The sequence below is a fragment of the Copadichromis virginalis genome, linkage group LG19 (genome assembly GCF_057382275.1).
Source record: "Copadichromis virginalis isolate Kocher_CV1m ecotype Utaka linkage group LG19, C_Virginalis_male_GT1.1, whole genome shotgun sequence".
Classification (NCBI taxonomy): Eukaryota; Metazoa; Chordata; class Actinopteri; order Cichliformes; family Cichlidae; genus Copadichromis; species Copadichromis virginalis.
In genome coordinates, this window is record NC_140636.1 from 13,226,708 (window position 1) to 13,245,464 (window position 18,757).

Here is an 18,757-nt window from a genome sequence, read left to right on the forward strand (position 1 = left end):
CCTCTCTGCTCCAACCCACCCCTCCTCTCTCTCTCAGTATGCACTGAGCCTCGATCGCCCTCGCTGCTCTGATGTTTCTTTGGTTTCTGTCTTCAGAGCTCAGTAAAGTTAATTTATGCTCTTGTTTGAACCCTCAGTGTAGCTGTGCAGCACAGTTAAATAAATAAGCGATAAGTAAAAATGAGTCTTGTGATGTGTAACACATGCAGTATACTACGGTAATCAGCAAAGGATTACTGTGGTATACTGTAAATCTCTTTAGATTAAAGCAAAGAACTGACCAATAGGAGAGGTTTGTTTGCCTCTTTCCTTCCCCTCGTGTGTCTCCTGATCGAGGTGCCGTGCAGTCAGACATGATGTGACGTGATGGGCAGCTCTCTGACCCGAGCCTCTCAGTGCTCAGAGCACGTCTGACTGTGGAAAATATCCCGATTCTCCACACAGCAGCTTCAGCTCTGCTGCAGACAGCAATCACATCACTGAGCAATGAGTCTCTGTGGAGCTGTCCGCACGCAGTTCATCAAACAGGCGGAAAAATAAAAACTACACTAGTTTCAAGCAGAGTGTGCACAAACAGGATGGGGTTACCTCACAGCCTGTAACTCACAGAGGGACTTGGCTGCAGTTTGGCCTTGGCTGTCACAGTCACCTGCTCATTCATAACAATAAAAGACGTCTGTTTGTACAGAAACCTCACAGCAACACAAACACGTCCACAGTCCAGTTAGCACGAGCTAGCAGCTACACCCACCTGTCAGTCAAAAAGGCCACGCCCCTGATATGCAACCTTGCCTTGACAGAGTTTACACAGGTGAGTTATGAAAATATGCACTACACTGGTGCATTCTGGGAATATTGCGGTTTTTCAGTTATCAGCAGTGGGTGGCGGCTTTGGCTTAGTGCCATCTCCATAAACACACAAAAGCATCTGCGTGCCTCTCATGGATACTGCTGGCGTTGCCATGGAAACGTGCGAGGAGAAGCTGCAGAATACAGGATCAACTGTAGCACCCCCCCCCCCCCACCCCCCACACACACACTATGAATGATTATGCAAATGCAGCGACGCAGACCTGCTGTAGCATTCAGACGCTCCCAGGCTCCTTTATGTCTCCACCTGCTCCAGTCTTCACACAGCACTCCGACTGACCGAGCAGACCAATCAGCACCTCCACATGCTCTCACATGACCTTTCATCGCTTTAGCTGAAGCATCACTGCACAGGAACTAATCTAACCTTTGTCTCTAAAACACACGAGGGCTTCACTCTGCTCTTCCACTGCAGGAAAATCACTGGCTTGTTTTTTCATAGGTGGGTTTAACTGACTCAGACCAAACGGTGACCACATGCAGATCACTGATAGTAATGTGTGTCGACACCTCTGAAGGCTTCTTTAAACCAGGAGAAAGCCCGTGTAGAGCCCGGCAGTCAAACCAGTTCTGTGCACATCTGAATCCAGCTTGGAGTCAGTTTGTGACTTACAGGATTTTATTTGCCTCCATTTTCAGCTTCAGCTGATTATTCGGTTCACGTAGATCTGTGCGAATAATCAAACATCTTTATTTTTCTTTCTTAAATAAACACACGAAAAACGTAATAAAGATTTGTTTTTGTGCGGGCCCTGCATCCCTTCAGATCTCCATGTGTGCTCACTGAACGCGTCACATAAATGAGAACAACCACAAAAACCAAGAGTCCTTCTGAGCGTGTTGATTGGTGGCTGTTTAATAAGCAGGTTCAAGCTTTTCCAGGTGTGTCAGGAGTGCACCTGAACCCTGAGCCTGTTTCCTGTCTGTGTCTCTCAGTCTCTGTTTAACAAAACCGCCTCCATCAAACCCACAAAAACATCCTCCCCCCACCCCCCTTCACCTGGTTTGATCTGCCCATTGGTCAAGGCGATGCGTTTCCATGGTAACTGGGGCAGGAGGGACAGCTACATTTGGCAAGGAGCTCGGTGGCTGGGCGCCGAGGCTGTTTGCTGCTGCAGTGAAGAAGAAGACAAATCAGAGACGGAGGTTAATCATCCATGAAGTTTCAATGTTTTCCAGGCCTGGAAAGGTGTACAAGGATTTTCCAGGTGGATCTCATGAAGATGTTGAAAGCATATTTCAGAATTTCAGACATGAATTCTGCGATATTTGCCTCGACAGATGTGCACACACACACACATACACACACACACACACACACACACACACACACACACACACACATCTAAATTCAGCATCTACAAACACTCTGGTTACCATGACAACTGTCTCCATCCGATTGTTCAGTCTGACGTCACTAGCCGTGTCTGGGTCTAAACTCCGCTGCAGGTCCATATATCAAACGATCACTATGGCATTACTGAGAGTTGAAAAACTGTCTAAAGTCTTTCATCTTTAATAAAATGATCAGCGTTCTGCTCTACCAGGTGTAACAATTGAGTTTAACATCCAGGCATCCATGAAAACGGAATTTCTGACATTTAACGGAGTTAGAAGCTAACGAGCTAACTCCCTGCTAGCTTCTATCTAAATACAATATAGCATGTCCTGACTGCGGGGTTTTAGAAAAAAATTAAAACGTACAGCTCTGCTATCACTTCCAGCATAAATGAAGACAGAAAACTAAACAGCAGTGACGTTTGTAAGGTTACTGCTGGGCTAGCTGGTATATAATGATGTGCTACATGACCGCTAGCGACACAGCTATGTTAGCATAATATAAACAAGCTAACTTGTTTTCCACTCGATAAAAGTTAACGTGAGTGTTCTCGGTGGTCAGGAACAAATGTAATCGCATGGCAGGATGCTGTAAAAGGACCAAACTTCAGCCAGGAGAACAACTGAGATAATCCATCCACAATACGAGGTTAGTCATTCATATACTGCTGCATGGGCTGGGCTGTAGCTACATCCTAAGGTTTTAAAAACTGAGCTTAAATAAATGATTAGTGGTAATAAAAGCCGAGGGAGGTCAACAGTGATTACTGACTGTTTTAGGAGCTTTTTGAGATTAAATAGAAGAAAATACATAACATTAAACATGTTAACAACACAAAAGCCATATTAAACGCAGACTACTTTTTTTTTTTTTTTTAAATATTAAACTTTATTAAGAAACAGTATACAGAACATGTATACAATCAGAACAAAATTAACATATGCCAGGGGGTGCAATACAAAGAATTTCAAACATTCAAATAATTTGTAATTACTACAAATAGTACTAGTTTTCATAGCCTTTTTGTTAAGTGATCCACTAATCAATTTTATGTAACATAAAACATGATTATAGTAATGTTTAAAATTAGGTTAAACGCAGACTACTTTAGACCCCGAAGTAGGATTCGTCGCGTCATCACTGAACAACCGGATTGCCTGCAGTACTGACACACACACACACACACACACACACACACACACACACACACAGCTGCCACCTGCTGGTTCACGTTCCTCATTACACCTCGGGACTGACAGTCCAAAACTTAGTTATTTGTTTATCATTGTTTGTTATACACAAACAAATAACATTTTTATCATTTTAAGACCTCAAAAAATTCTCTGTATTTCTGCACTTTAAGTCCAAACAATGTGTTTTTAAATCAGCCATAAAATGAAAAAAATATTGGAAGATTTTTCAGTTACTGGATGAAAAAAGAAAATGATTTTATTTTTTTACAGGGTTTTTGAAACAATTATGTTTCAGGTGTTTATCAGGCAGACAAACAGGTTGATATTTATAATCTATTGTTTGCTAAATAATTCAAAATGTCATGTGTGGGTCGGAACAGTACACAGCACAAACATGCAAACTGCTCTGCTGTTGGTACACCTGTCCATGTTTCTGAGTAGTAGCACACTGCAAACTCCACCTTCCTGTGACCTCCCCTGTACCGATATGTGTAAGCTCCAGGCTGACCCACTGAGCTGATGTCAGGACTCACAGGACGCACCTCATGCTGACCAACACAAACTGCTGTGTGCTTACCTGCAGCATCCAGGTGTGTGACCTGCAGGTGCGTCGGCGGGTCTGAAGCATGGCCGCTCGCTATCCTGAGGGCTGATTCCAGCAGCTGGCTCTGATTGGAGGAGAGAAGTGCCAATGAAAGTTTAGAAAGAGACGCAGGAGGCGTCGCATCTTTATTCCTACAATTCCCAGGTTTTACATTTTCTTTGATTGGATAACACGTCTGACACGCCCTGCTGCTATTGTTCAGCACGGTGACATCATTAAAGGTGTTCCTGTACTCACCTGCAGCTGCACCTGCTGGCACTGCAGCATCTCCAGGTGCTGCAGTGTCTGCTGGCTCATGCTCCGCCCTCTGTCCCCACCCTCCCTGATGACACGGTGATGTCACAGTGATGTCACATCTCCACTTCATTTAAAGTGACTTTTTATAACACAGAATTATTTTTCTCTTATTGTTTTTGTTTTCAGCATAACGAGGCGACAGGTGCACACAGTTTACCTGTCAGCTTGCAGCAGCTTCTGGATGCCGTCAGCCAGCTGAGCCACTCGAGCCTCCATATCAGACTGAGCCTGTAAACAAACACAAACAGAGGTGCTAAACATTAGCTGCAGTTCCTCTGATGTCCAGCAGAGGCAGCAGTGAGTCAGTCCCAGAGACTCACATGTGGAAAAAGCAGAAATAAACATGTGTACGGGCTGAATCGATCTATCAGCTGTACTCACCTTGAAGAGAGGAGCAGCAGCTGCCAAAGCTGCAGTGGCAGCGGCGGCGGCAGTGCTACTGGCATCTCCCAGGTCACCAGAGGACAGCGGCGTCTCCATCTGGACCCCAGCATCCTTCGCTGCATCCCGGGAGCTCAGAGCAGGGGCGTCCGGGGGGTTTCCCGCAGAGTGGAGCGGCATCGGGTCCAAGAAGTGAACTTTGACCTCCCTCCTGCGGGGGGCGCTGTGAGAGCTGAGCATCACAGATAAGATGAGATGTGTTTTTATGAGCAACCTGTAGCAAGTCTGAGGAAACACGTTTCACTCACCGCTGCTTCAAAGCCGCCAGCACGACTCCTCGACCCCCAGATGCAAACCGTGACGTAAGGACGTCGTCACCTGATGATGCAAGCAGAGGTGGAGTCAGTATTGTGATGATTAAAGATAAACACAGAACGTTTTACGACTCAAATTGAATTGATTAATTATGGTGAGAAGTGTGAGAGTCTCGGAGGCTCACTCTCACACCGAGTCAAACTAAAATACAAAAAATATGAATTTTGATCTTTTTACGATCATGTGTGAAGAAATTCTGTCTAACGCAGGGGTGGACAATCTCAGTCCACGAGGGCCGGTGTCCCTGCAGGTTTTAGATCTCACCTTGGGTCAACACACCTGAATCACATGATTAGTTCGTTACCAGGCCTCTGGAGAACTTCAGGACATGTTGAGGAGCTAATTTAGCCATTTAAATCAGCTGTGTTGGTTCGAGGACACATCTAAAACCTGCAGGGACACCGGCCCTCGTGGACTGAGATTGCCCACCCCTGGGGTCCGTTCTTCGTACCTCGCTTACTACATCCAAGATCAAATGACACATCCAAGATCAAATCATCGCGCCAACTTTGAGCTCGCTATTCCGGTTCTCCGAACACACCTGTTGTTGATGATTAGTATAGCTGGATGAAGTAATGTGAGATCACTGGGTGGCTTAACAGGGGCTACGCATCGATAGTAGAAACATTGATCGGCAACCCTCTGATTGGTCGGCGAAAATGTCGAAGGAGCGCGCTCAGTATTTTTCGGCAGCAGAGCAAGAACCCTTGATTGAGGGATTTCAGGAGTTTCAGAGTTTAATTAAAACGCAAGAGAACACTGCAAAGGCTGCAAAAGCAAGGAGAGAGGGCTGGCAGAAAGTTGCTGACAAATCAAACTCGTAAGTAATTTAATAATAATAATAATAATGGATTGGATTTACATAGCGCTTTTCAAGGCACCCAAAGCGCTTTACAATGCCACTATTCATTCACTCTCACATTCACACACTGGTGGAGGCAGCTACGGTTGTAGCCACAGCTGCCCTGGGACAGACTGACAGAAGCGAGGCTGCCATATCGCGCCATCGGCCCCTCTGGCCAACACCAGTAGGCGGTAGGGTAAATTTATTATATTACATTATATCCTCTTTCACATTAGAGCCACGACAGGACCCACTAGAACATGGGAACAAGTAAAGTGAAATATAAGAATATTCCACAGAATGGTAATATTTATCACTTATATTGCTTTTAGTCTCTTGAAAAGAGACCCTGAAATAATCTGTTTGTTTGTTTATAACAGCAACCAAGAAAAGGGCAGAGCAAAAAAAGACAGGTGGTGGTCCTGCACCCCCTCGTCAACAAGTTGGTTAAGTAAATAATACCCTCACGGGAAAATCGATATCTCTCAATGAGCACACTGTCGCGCTGAGCTAAAGGATCCTGTCTGTCCCGCAATATACGCTGAATTCTGAGGACTCTCCTTATCAATCTTGCACCTTCCGCAATGGGTGGCTCGCGTATACGGACAGGACATGGCTGCGACAGACTTCCCAAATCCACCTTCGCTTTTATAGCCGTGGTCTCTCAGCTTGATTACACGAAGTAATTTACTATTACTACTCTAAAATATGAATTACATCTGAAACAATCAAATACATGAAATAGAATGATTAATAGTACATTTCCCTTTTTTTAGGAAATGACCTGTATGTATTAGAGATGGCACGATACCACTTTTTTATCTCCGATACCGATATCATAAATTTGGATATCTGCCGATACCGATATGAATCCGATATAGTGTTTTTTAATCAACAAAACTGTTTTTTAAATATCTTGCTGCATTTTGCAAGTCTGCAAGTTCATACTCAAGTTTAAAACAACAACTACACTAAAGCTATTCTGTTATACCTGTATACAAAAAAATATTTCATAGTTCAGCAATACTGATCAATCTAATAAACTTAAACCTACACCATCCTCCCTATTCTGGTATTTTAAAGAGTACTTAGCGTAAATATTAAGCAACCTAACTAATAGGGTTCCAACTCCCAGCAACAACAAAAATAAATAAATAAAAAATAGGGAACCACCCCTCACGCTCCACCTCATGATGCTTAATCGACGTAATCAACCTTAATTTGATGCAGTGTGAAAAAAATGCACAGAAATCAATAATTTTTCAAGAAATATTAAATAGATTCAACATCTTTCTTCAACAAAATTGCAGACTGCACAGATGGTACCTTCCCAAAGTAAAAAGTACTATAGCTTACTAGGGTATATATATATTAGACTTAATAGTCACTATATACAGTAATTGACTTCTATTCATTTTACATCAAATTAAAACTTTGGGTGTCAGATAATTATTTATTAAAAGCTAGACATTTTACATGAGAATAAGAAAGAAAAGTATGTCTTTGTGCCCCCTTTTCCCTGTTAATGCCCTATCGGCCCCCCTGGCTAAACTTTGCTAGATCCGCCCCTGCACAGTTACCAGCGTCAGCTACGTAGAAAAAGATCCTCGAGTAGAAAGTAATATTAAATAAATTCTTACAACAGCTTATCAAGCTTAAACGTGCTGCTGTTGTTCAGCCGCTGGTTTCCTCTTTCTGGTGCAAAGTGGGCCAAAAACAAACAAGACAGAGGGACTCGCGACAGAAAAGCCGATCAGCTGATCATTAAGCAGTTTCACGATTGAAGTAGCAGCCGGAGAGCGAGAGGCAGTCGCTTGTTAAGCTTAACGCAGGAATGCTTTACAAACATTCAGAGATGGACTTACACACTTGCTTTACTTCTCTCGGGGATAACTTTGTCGGAGATGAAATGCCGGGTTGCTAGCGAAGCTCCAAATGCTATCCAGACCAGGACAGGTCCCGCATGCCACAGCCGCTCTATCACGTGATGCATACTGCTCCGACGTGCTAACGTTCTGAGGTGAGTTACGGCGTGTTGCAAGTTTTGTGAGGTGCTTTCGTGATATTTAATGGATCGGATTACATTTTTTATTTTTCTCCGATATCCGATCCAGTAATTTAGGTCAGTATCGGACCGATACCGATACGTAATATCGGATCGGTCCATCTCTAGTATGTATCTGTATGGAATCAATAAAAGAATCAAATACTGCATTATCTTTAGTTACATTGATGTTATTTATTTATGGTGAAACAGTGGTGGAATATCGCTGTTGCTTTCGTATAAATGAAGCGGACATACCTGAGTGGCCGCGATCTAATCCTGTTTACATAAAGTAAGCCTGCTCCCAAGCAGGTTTACGCTTACGGATCTGTTGCTATGACAGCAAGTCCCGGATGAGCTTCGGAGAACCGAACGATCCAAGATCAGCGAAATCGTCAACAATCAAATCCAGCTAACTTACTTAGCGAGGTACGAAGAACGGACCCCTGGGCCCTATTTCAGGAAGCCGGTTTAGAAAACAGAGTGAAAAACGATACTCAGGGTTGAGTAACCCCGAACTGTCCAACTCGGAATATTCGGTTTCAGAAAGGCTGATAACAATTAGTTCAGTCAACGTGGAGTTGCTTTAACCCCAAGTTAAGCACGCGCACGAGGATACATAAAGCCCTGATTAGTGGAGCACAGATTAAGCGAGTCACCATGGAGACGGAGGGAAAGAAGGCGCGGTCAATGTATTTTACATCGCTTGAGGCCGAAATTCTGATGGCAGCATATGCCGATAACATGCCAATTTTGCGGGAAAAAAGTAACACAGCCTCAGCTGCAAAAGAAAGGGAGCATGCATGGCAAAACATAGCCGACAGAGTCAATGCGTGAGTGTTAATTTAAACATTGATCTAGGGATTTCCACCCATTTTACACGTTATTTTATTATTTTTTATTTTATACATTTTATTTTGTGACGTGATGTGAGCGCAGGTGCAACCCAACAGGCCCCAAACGTTCCTGGCAGCAAGTAAAAATGAAATATAAAAATATAGTCCAAACAGGTAAGGTGTAATTGTATCATGGGCCATAGTGCTTGGTCTGTTTGTCCGATGTAAATCAATTGCAGTTAGAGGCTACATTAATTTCCCCTCTGTAAGCACTTATTGAAATTATCTGAGCACATTACAAGTACATATTTGCTTACTCTGTATGCTCAAATGTGACCCGTTATAGCCAACAGAAAAAAAGCGGAGGCCCGAAAAACAGGTGGGGGTCCTCCACCACCACCACTCACAGAGGCTGAGCAGTTGGCTTCCACATTTGTGATAATGTTGGCAGCATCACATATGATCTTCACAGTGCAGAGAACACAAATTAGCATCCATTACTATAATGAAATAATTTGTTAGTTTGAAATGCTACAGGGAACTATGTACCTGTACATTAATGCTGTGGAAAGACTTCCTGTTCACATAGTCTCCTTCATTTACTGAAGGAGCAATGATTGGAATGTGAGTGCCATCTGTACAGCCAATCACACCTGGGAACCGTGAGAATAAATGTAAAATTTAAGTAGTAGTTCAAGTATCACCACATCATGAATTAAGTGTTCTTCATCCTGATACCTGCAATTTTGTGGAATCCCTCTTTGATAAATCTTGTGGGTCTATGACCGGGGAAAACCACAAACGAGTACAGGAGACGTTTCAGTGCAACTGTAACATTCCTGACTGCCCGACAGACGGTAGCCTTGGAAACGTGCTCAGCGTCTCCAATATTATACAGAAAGCTCCCGTTTGCAAAAAACCGAAGTGCAATACAAATAATATGTACAGAACTGAGAGGATGTCCGCGATGTGTCACATGAGCAATATTAGGCCTGAGGATGTTATTCAAATAAATTATAGATTGTGCTGAAAAACGGTAACGTTCACACAGGAAATCATCAGGAAATGATAAAATGTCCAAACGTGCTCTAATCACTCTCTCCGGGCGGAGAGCTCTGCGGAGAATTTGGGCTTCAACATCTACTGGCTCTTCAAGGAAGGGGCACGCCACCCAGGAATAACACCCAGGAATAACATCCTGGGTGGCTGTAGCTCAGGTGGCAGAGCAGGTCAGCCACTAATCAGAAGGTCGGTGGTTCAATCCCAGCCAAATATCCTTGGGCAAGATACTAACCCCGTGTTTGCCTACTGGTGGTGGTCAGAGGGCCCGGTGGCGCCAGTGTCCGCCAGCCTCGCCTCTGTCAGTGCGCCCCAGGGCAGCTGTGGCTACAATGTAGCTTGCCATCGCCTGTGTGTGAATGGGTGAATGACTGAATGTAGTGTGAAGCGCTTTGGGGTCCTTAGGGACTAGAAAAGCGCTATACAAATGCAGGCCATTTACCATTTACCATGTCTGACACTTCCTACAGTCAGGTTTCCGGCGGAGAAAGTCAGGGTTAGTTGAAGTAAACCTGCTAGGGGGCAGGTTAGCTTCACGGAGTGTGTCGTCATAGTGACTCACTCAGAATTAATCTAAACTTGCTTTGTGAAACCGAAAACCCAGAGTTTTCGTTAACTCAGGGTATACTTACTCAGAGTTTGCACTAAACCGGCTTCCTGAAATAGGGCCCTGGTCTAACGTCTAGAGACGTATCTGTAACGCGAGGCTGCTGATTGTTGGCTGAAATGCGATCTTCACTGCTTTTAAAGGACCGTCTGGTTTAATGGCTTTAGGTGTAGCAGAGTTATTAGTTTTGTTTTTGAACGTTATTGTGACCTGTATTGCTGTATAGAGGGTGTGTGTCACAGGCACGATCTATGACACTGAACAGCGATCCTCAGCCTCAAAGATGTCCATTAAAATCTCGTCAGTCACGATGTCCCAGAATTATTTCAAACCAACAAAGATTTACACTATATTTTTATCCTATTTTATTTTCCACGTTCATTTCAGTTTGAGTTTTTAATTGTTATTTAAAAGACTACAACTAAGAATTTTTACTTTAGTGAACTGAAATGTGCCGACACAGCTAGTTTTAGTGAACTAACCCTACTCCTACCTCAGTGTTTCTCTGTGCTGCTGGCTTTTAAACCTCACCCTGAGCTAAAGTGAACGGCACAGCTCCACGCAGCTGTGAGTCACGTGAGCAGCTATGACTTTATCCAAAGTTTCTGGATTTCTTCCATGACCCTCACAAACTCCCCCACACCCTGATGCACGGACACACCTTCAGTCTGGGCACGTTTTAAAATAATGAACACATCTGCCAGGTATTATATTACCCCCCCACCTGTGTCCATCGCCTCAGCGAGTTTTCCGTCTCCTCCTCCGGAGATCTTACGGGGCTTTAAGTACGCTGCTGACCGATGTGAAGCAGCGATATCCGGGTTCTGTCTGGGACTCCGCCGCCGCTGCTTATTCTGTCTCAGTTCGGTCAGAGTAGGAGGACGAAAGTCCCGCAGTTTTCGGACGGTTATCTGGACGGATCCAGGTCCCGGTCCGCCTCCGGGACCGGTCCGGTCCGGGTGGAGGACTCGTGTGGAGCGGATTAAAACGTCCCCGGTGTCTGAGCTGCAGGAGGACTGATCCGGACTGAGTGCAGCCGGAGAAGACATGACGCTGTTTACCTACAGTGTTAATAAAGCTTATTTAAAGCTGCACTGTTAGCATGGAAGCTAACTTCGTCCAGACTTCCCGCTCCGGCTCTAAAACCCGCCGCTGGCCGGGTAAAGGAAGGCGGCGGTCAGCGTCGCGGGGGGCGAGGAGAGAGTTAAAATAATTTACACCCCAACGAGACGCCAGGAAAAACCCCCACAGAAAGTACGACAGAAAAAAGAAAATGTTCAAACACAGCAACTGTTGCTGACAACAAACAACCGAACTTCCGGCTTCCGCTCCAGACAGGATGCTGAAAAAACTCCGCTTCAAAATCAAAACACGAAGAAGAACAAACGGCATTGAGAAACAAAGTAAACACAGCAAATTAAAATTTTATTTATTAGCCGAAAACTGGACAGTACACCTCTATCATAGAAAAATCAATGAGTGCGAAAATGACTGAAAAAATGTATTCAAACGAATTCATTCATAAATACTTGAAACACTCGTCTCACTCGTTCTGGAAGCTGCAGTTGTGAAAACAGCTTCTTTGTCAGAGTGCATTTTACTGCTTGCGAGAACTCTATGTTTTTCTGAAATGTGTTTGAAACGACCCTGTAAAGTTGGACTGGTTCAGGAGAAATTATGATTGAAGATGGTTTGCCTTTATAGAAGGACTTACTGATGAAGTTTAGATTTAGTTTAATGCGATTATATTTGGAGGACGGAACACCAGTCACAGAACTTTTGTTGCTCTTCGGTAAGTTTCGGTTTCTGACCTGAACATTCGTCACATTTTTCTCTCAAATGTACATTTTTATTTGTGTTTTGAGTTTAAAATTATTAATTAATAGCTGAATGTTAAGCTTAATGTAAGCCTCATGTGGTTTTTTTCTTTTTAATTTAGATGAAAAGTCGCAAAAATATCGGAGAGGATCTGCTCCTCTGTGCGCATGCGTCCTTCAGTCCGTCACTCGGAGGTTCCCCTCAGGCAGCTCGGAGCTCAGGTGGAATAAAAACTGTCCTCCTTCTGCTGTAAAGGGAAACTGAGCGCTGCTGCTTGGGAGGCTGAAGAAGAACATCCCCAGGAGAACAGAGGGACCCTCATCACAGGGCGGGAACACGGCGCTAACCGGGCTAGCCGTTAGCAGCAGCAGTCCGTTTAAAGTGCTGTTTTATCAGGTAGGTTTGTTCATCATGTCACTAAAGCCCGGGTAACCTCTGCTATCTGAAGCGTTACTAAACCAGCCAACCTAAGCTGAACGGTACACCTGTAAAGTCACATTGAAAGAATAACACGTGAGCGCCGGAGGAGCTTTAAAAGAGGCGGACCACGAAGTGAGCTAAAATGGAGGATTTATGAATGGAGTCTGGTGTGTTAGCATTACTGCTAATTGTCTCCCTGTTTCCCCTCCCACAGAGTCCGAATCATGGCGGTCCAGGTGTCCGAGTTCGACCAGATCAAACAGGTAAGTGACCCCAAGAGTTTTCATGTCGACTCTGAAAAAAGAGGCTCAGAATTCAGAGGCACAAAGTCCGGTTACTGTGGCCTCCAGGGTCCATAGAAAGCCCGCACTGAACTATACAGCAAGGAGTCGAAGGGGCTTGGAAAGAAAAGCGTCTGGACTTCTTTAGGTTGCTGGAAGACATTTCACTAGTGATGGGTCTAGCAACACCGACGCATGTATCAAGCTAGCGATGCCTGTATCGGTGCGTGCGTCGCTTTAAGAAAAAGTCACGTGATCGATACAGCTGCTGTATCGCTCATTGCCAACGCGCCAAACCGTGTTTAAAAGGTACCGCATTTGCCAATGGAATGAGTCGCCACCAAAAAACACAAAATTACTCTCGCAAAGACTAAAAAACAAAACACATCAAAATGGAGCCCGAAAGAAAAAGAAATGTTTCTGCTGTGTGGGATCATTTTGATCTTTTAACTGCAAATAAGTTTGTCTGTCTTTGTTTCAGTGTAATCTATCAGAACAGGAAAAACAGCAATGTGACTTGAAGTTTAAATTATTTATTTCATTTGATGCAGGATAAATGTTGCATCTGTTCTGCGGAGCTTTCTTACACAAACAAAAGCACATCCTCAGTGTTTAGGCATTACAGAGCCAAACATGAAAATGAGGAGACAAACACACCGAGAATGAACACTGGTAGGCCTATATAGACACTAAACATCTTTATCATCATTTTTTTTTTAATTAATGTGTTTTATTATTTTCAAATCAAGCATCTAGGAAGACTGCTCTGGACCAGGCAGTCCTGAATTTTATTATAAAGGACTGCCAACCCCTTAGTATTGTGGAGAGAGAGTGTAACGTACTGAGGGAATAGGAAGACATCTTATCAGAACCTTTTCCACCTGGCTTTACAGTTTTTGTTTACCCCAGCTGTATCTGTTCCTGTGAGTTTTCCAAAGCTGGGGAAATGGTGTGTTTTAAAAAAAACAAAAACAAAAAAACGCAATAGACTGAATGCTAAAACATTGGATAAACCTATTTTTCTGAATAGAAATTTATAATAAACTCTGAGTCAAATACATTTAAATGGGTAATGTTACATTCACAATACTTTCATTTTAATTTTCACATAATGTCATTCATAATATATTTTAAAGATGTCTACAATATTTGTAATATAGAAGATATAAAATGATTCCATGGAAAGTACAATACCTTACAGTGTACAAGTATGACTAGGTCATTGAATCAGTGTCTGTTGTGAGTCTCAAGTAAGTTGCCTGTAATGATATTTAAGGTCCAGCAGGTGTCAGTATGGAGCAAAACTGTGCCGACGCAGTGTCGATACAGTTTGGGGAATGTGCTGAAACGCTTCACGAGGCCTCATCTACCCATCACTACATTTCACCTCTCGTCTGAGAAGCTTCTTCAGTTCTGGGTTAGCTTCTCGAATGAGTACTCCTTAGACTACGATGACCTGGATGACTGAGAACCTTCACAGATATACAGCAAGGAGGCCTGTGAGGGACAAAAAAGGAGAGAGCGACAGACCCGTAGGTAAAAATAAATAGATAAAAACAGAATCAATCAAAACAAACTCAAATACCGTCAATGCCAGAACACTGTGCCAGCTTATTGGGACCAATACATGAGGGGACAAGAAAGTAATTAGTTTTAATTTAGAAATGAAAAATTCCTTTAAAGAGTAGCTAAAAGCAATGCACATAAATAATAAATAAATGAAACCGTATAATTGAGAGATAGGATCATGAAATGTTTTTAAAGTAAAAATTAAGCACGTAAATTAGAACGTATGATAAAAGTAACTTCAAAGATAAAGTATTTAAGATAAGATAAAACCTTATTAATCCCTCGGCACAGCACCGACAGAAGTTACAGAGCGTGAGCAGAATAATATATATATGCAATAGACCTCAATACTTGAAATGTGCAATTCACTTGTATTTTTTATTTGTATTCCTATTTATCCCCTTCGTATAAATAGTGTTGGGATTCAGAGATTCTTTTATTGCTACCATATAATCTGCCTTATGAAGAATGTATTAATAACATGTTTTACAGTATCAGTTATCAGTAATATTTCCTGCAGGGTTTATAAAATTGCATTGAATATGTCTGTCATCACATTGACCTTTCTATTTTTACAGGTTGAGTTCATTTTATACACAATGCATAAATGTGCTTGGTTAAGAGTTGATGTTCCATTCTAGAAGGTTTTAAGCTTCACTGGTGAGAGTGTCCAGATGATACATGCTGAGGGGAGATGAGAACATAGCAGGTTAATTGCATGCATGCTTACAATACACATATTAATCTAGTAGCAGGTTTGAGTGAAGGCCTAAGCGTCTTCTACTTCAGTTTGAGACTGGCTGCAAAAGTACTCTACTTAGGGATTAATGACAAGGGTCCATTATTAGCTCTCAGAAACGCTAAGACCTGAAGTTATTACCTTAAAAGGCAAGTAATGTAGAAAAGAGAAGTTATATGTCAGTTTATAGTTATTAAAAGTATATGTGATGAACCCTTGTTTGTACGAGTTGAACTTTTGTCTGTCTGTCACCAGGTATTTTTGAACTGTATTGACGTAGGTGTGATATTTTATCCTATAAAACCAAAACCCATTGTATTTTTGTCAGAGCAACACATTCTGTATGCTGATGGTTGGTTGTTCTCCTGTGATAATAAAACTCATCGTTTGATTGCACTTTTCCGGAGTCTCCGTCGTTTGTTGTCTGGTCTAAAGTTGATCGATCTCGCAACAATAGGAATACAAATAAAAAATACAAGTGAATTGCACATTTCAAGTATTGAGGTCTATTGCACCGCTGACTATTAACAAAAAGTATTGCACAAAAGGTATTGCACAGTGAAGTGAAGAGGCACTACAGCTTAGTTGTTCCCCCCTCCTTTGTCCTCCAGAGAGGAGTTAAACAGTTTGATGGCGTGTGGGACAAAGGAGTTTTTAAGTCTGTTGGTGCTTGTCTTTGGGAGAAGCAACCTGTCACTGAACAGACTCTTCTGGTTGTTTATGGCCGTGTGCAGAGGATGCCCAGCATTGTCCATAATGTCCAGCAGTTTTTTGTTTTGTTTTTTAGTGTCCTTTTCTTTGCCACTGTCACCAGAGTGTCCAGCTTCATGCCGACCACAGAGCCAGCCTTCCTGATCAAGGAATTTGTTCATTTCGCTTCTGTCAGTGCGCCCCAGTGCAGCTGTGGCTACAATGTAGCTTGTTATCACCAGTGTGTGAATGGATGGATGACTGAATGTAGTGTAAAGTGCTATACAAATACAGGCCATTTACCATTTATAAATGAAAATAAATTAAATAAAAATAAATCAAATGAAACTAGAAAATATTATATGGCATTATGAAAAATTATAGTTAAGAAATGAATATCTGAAATGAAAAGCAAGTTTGTAAAAAGGGAGGTAAATGAATGGAAAAAGGTGAAACTTCAGGAAATGAAAACAGAAGAAAATAAAAAAACAAAATGGTTAAAAGTTTTTGAAAAAGAATATTGAAGGGCTTATTTATGACAAATACACTATTCTTTGTAATACTGTTTTATGAACGGAAGCTTCTGTGCTGCACTTCGCTGAACATTTACTTTTTCAGAGCAGTAGACTTTTCTTTTTTTTTTTATATTCCTTCACAAATGTGCTTTAGTGAACAAAAGGAGCAGCTCTCCAGCACAAATGTAAATCTAATGCCAGAAATTGCACTAACGGTTCTACTTATGAGCTCCACCTGTAGTTGAATCATATTTTTTTTTATTTTTAAAACTGAGCGTGCCTGAAGCAGCGAGAGGACGGAGGTTAAAACCTGTTTGAGGAAATTTCTTCCCAGACCTGAACCTCGGATCCTTCTCGGTCGTCTCTCAGATTGTTTTGCTGAGTTGCTGCTCTGCAGCCGTTTTCTGAGCCGTGTCTGTTTCCTGTGTTCAGTTTAAGGAGTTTCTGGGGACGTACAACAAGGTGACGGAGAACTGCTTCATGGACTGCGTCCGAGACTTCACCACAAGAGACGTGAAGCCCGAGGAGGTAAAAAAAGATGATTGGATGACGGAAACATGTAGGTGAAGGAACATCTGGATAAAATCCTCACAGCCGTTTGTGTTTCAGTCGAGCTGCTCCGAGTCGTGCCTGCAGAAGTACCTGAAGATGACTCAGAGGATCTCCATGCGTTTCCAGGAGTATCACATCCAGCAGAACGAGGCTCTGGCGGCTAAAGCTGGCCTGCTGGGACAGCCGCGCTGACCCTGAACCTGGGCCAGGCCGGGCCGTGCTGGTCCAGCAGATCCTCCGGCGCTGTAAAAACAGACTCTGAAGCTGCGCGTGAGGACGTTTTGTTGTAGTTTCTGACCTGAAGCTCCGCCCCCTCAGATTCTATCTGCAGGGTTAGTCGGCTGTTCTGTGCATCATGGGAAATGTAGTTTCAGATTCTTTATTAACATGCAGAATATTCATTTAATGTGCACATTTGTCATTTTATTTAACACAACGACCGACCGATGTGGTGATGATGATGATGAGCTGACCTCATTTTTCATGTCTGGAAATAAAAATAATCCGACATCAGGAATGTGTGGATGTTTTCATCCCTGTTAGGAAGTGCTTTACTGCATCCGGCCTCAGTCTGGCTCTGCTGCAGATCACACAGTCCTGAGAAACGTTCAGACCAGCTGCAGCGTTTCACATGATTCAACTGCTCCGGCTGGAGAGCTCGTTATGTCCTGAAAGTTACTGATTAACCTGCTTTTAGTACTGAAGTGTTTCTGCAGCAGACCCTCGCTGATGGCCTTACTCTAAAGTCAAAGGTTAGTTTTATTGCAAGTTGCATTGCAACTTATACCAAATGTACACTGTATAAAACAATCACTAAATCAACATTGAATACAGACTACAAATTACGAGTAAAGACTGTGGCTGCATAATAAAAGCCGGGGTGTGCGGCTCTAACAGACCTGAGAGCAGTTGTTTTTTGTTTATAGTGACTTAGAGTTCGGGCAGCTCTAATGTGAAAAGCTAAGTTTAGCAGCCACCCCTGAGAAGGCTCCATCGCCTCTGCTTTCAAACCTGGATCTCTGAATCTCCAGGAGCAGCAGTGCCTCAGTGCTGTGGTAGACCTGAAGGGTTTCAAACGGTTTGTCGGGTAAGGCGGTGCCAAACCATCGACGCTCTGAGAAACAAATAATAGATTGTTAAACTGGATCTGAAATGCACTGGGAAGGCTAGAACAACAAAATGATCAAACCCATGGAGACCATTCAAGTGTAGAACACATGACTGTCTCAGTTACAATCCAATAATCTATTTGGGTACATTTGATGTACAATAGGACTTTTATTTTGGAAGTCTGTGGTATTTGTCATTATTTCTCTGAGTGAGCACGACCACCATTCTCTGAGCCAGACTGGGTGCCAAAAAGTGATTTACTGAATCTGCAGCTTTTATCCCACCTGTCCGCACATTCTCATCGAATTACATTCCTCACAGTGAGTCACTGATGATGCACGAAGATAATCACAGCAGGCAGAAGTTAAACACAGCACAGCTGACTGAACAGATCACATTTATGAGTGATGTCATGAAACTGACATCACTCAGAGTAAACAACGAGCGAGGTAGAGGATAACTTTATTTTCCCCGTGTGGTTGTTTGAAGCAGACAGCAGTCCAACGAGCTGCATACATCCAAGACAGGGTACGGAAGACTATGACTTGTACTCACCTGAAGACTTTAAATAACTCTTTATTTATTTATGATCAGAACCCCCCATGTTGGTGTTC

The 18,757-nt window shown here is 42.9% G+C and overlaps 2 protein-coding genes across 9 annotated transcripts in view; one reads left to right on the forward strand and one right to left on the reverse strand.

Annotated features, from left to right (window-relative positions):
• The window catches only part of kiaa0586 (KIAA0586 ortholog), a 34,037-nt gene extending 22,263 nt beyond the window's left edge, over nucleotides 1-11,774 (reverse strand). For all 6 annotated transcript variants that reach the window (XM_085441934.1, XM_085441935.1, XM_085441937.1 and 3 more), the window contains exons 1-7: nucleotides 11,174-11,774; nucleotides 4,993-5,062; nucleotides 4,685-4,916; nucleotides 4,461-4,531; nucleotides 4,244-4,328; nucleotides 3,980-4,070; nucleotides 1,871-1,982 (exon numbers count right to left, since the gene is read on the reverse strand). In XM_085441934.1, the coding sequence (XP_085298060.1) occupies nucleotides 1,871-1,982; nucleotides 3,980-4,070; nucleotides 4,244-4,328; nucleotides 4,461-4,531; nucleotides 4,685-4,916; nucleotides 4,993-5,062; nucleotides 11,174-11,498 (986 nt within the window). In that variant the 5' untranslated portion in view covers nucleotides 11,499-11,774. The remainder of the gene's footprint in view (nucleotides 1-1,870; nucleotides 1,983-3,979; nucleotides 4,071-4,243; nucleotides 4,329-4,460; nucleotides 4,532-4,684; nucleotides 4,917-4,992; nucleotides 5,063-11,173) is intronic.
• Nucleotides 11,775-12,027: 253 nt separating this feature from the next.
• On the forward strand, nucleotides 12,028-17,546 carry timm9 (translocase of inner mitochondrial membrane 9 homolog). 3 transcript variants are annotated; one of them, XM_085441941.1, is made up of 5 exons: nucleotides 12,028-12,241; nucleotides 12,389-12,663; nucleotides 12,902-12,950; nucleotides 16,914-17,009; nucleotides 17,091-17,546. In XM_085441941.1, exons 3-5 carry the CDS (start codon nucleotides 12,912-12,914, stop codon nucleotides 17,223-17,225), a joined length of 270 nt encoding a protein of 89 aa, XP_085298067.1. In that variant the 5' UTR covers nucleotides 12,028-12,241; nucleotides 12,389-12,663; nucleotides 12,902-12,911; the 3' UTR covers nucleotides 17,226-17,546. The 3 variants fall into 3 exon arrangements, with proteins under 3 accessions (XP_085298067.1, XP_085298068.1, XP_085298069.1); XM_085441942.1 differs by lacking the exon at nucleotides 12,028-12,241 and having other exon boundaries at nucleotides 12,383-12,663; XM_085441943.1 differs by lacking the exons at nucleotides 12,028-12,241; nucleotides 12,389-12,663 and adding an exon at nucleotides 12,674-12,819.
• The last annotated feature ends 1,211 nt before the right edge of the window (nucleotides 17,547-18,757 follow it).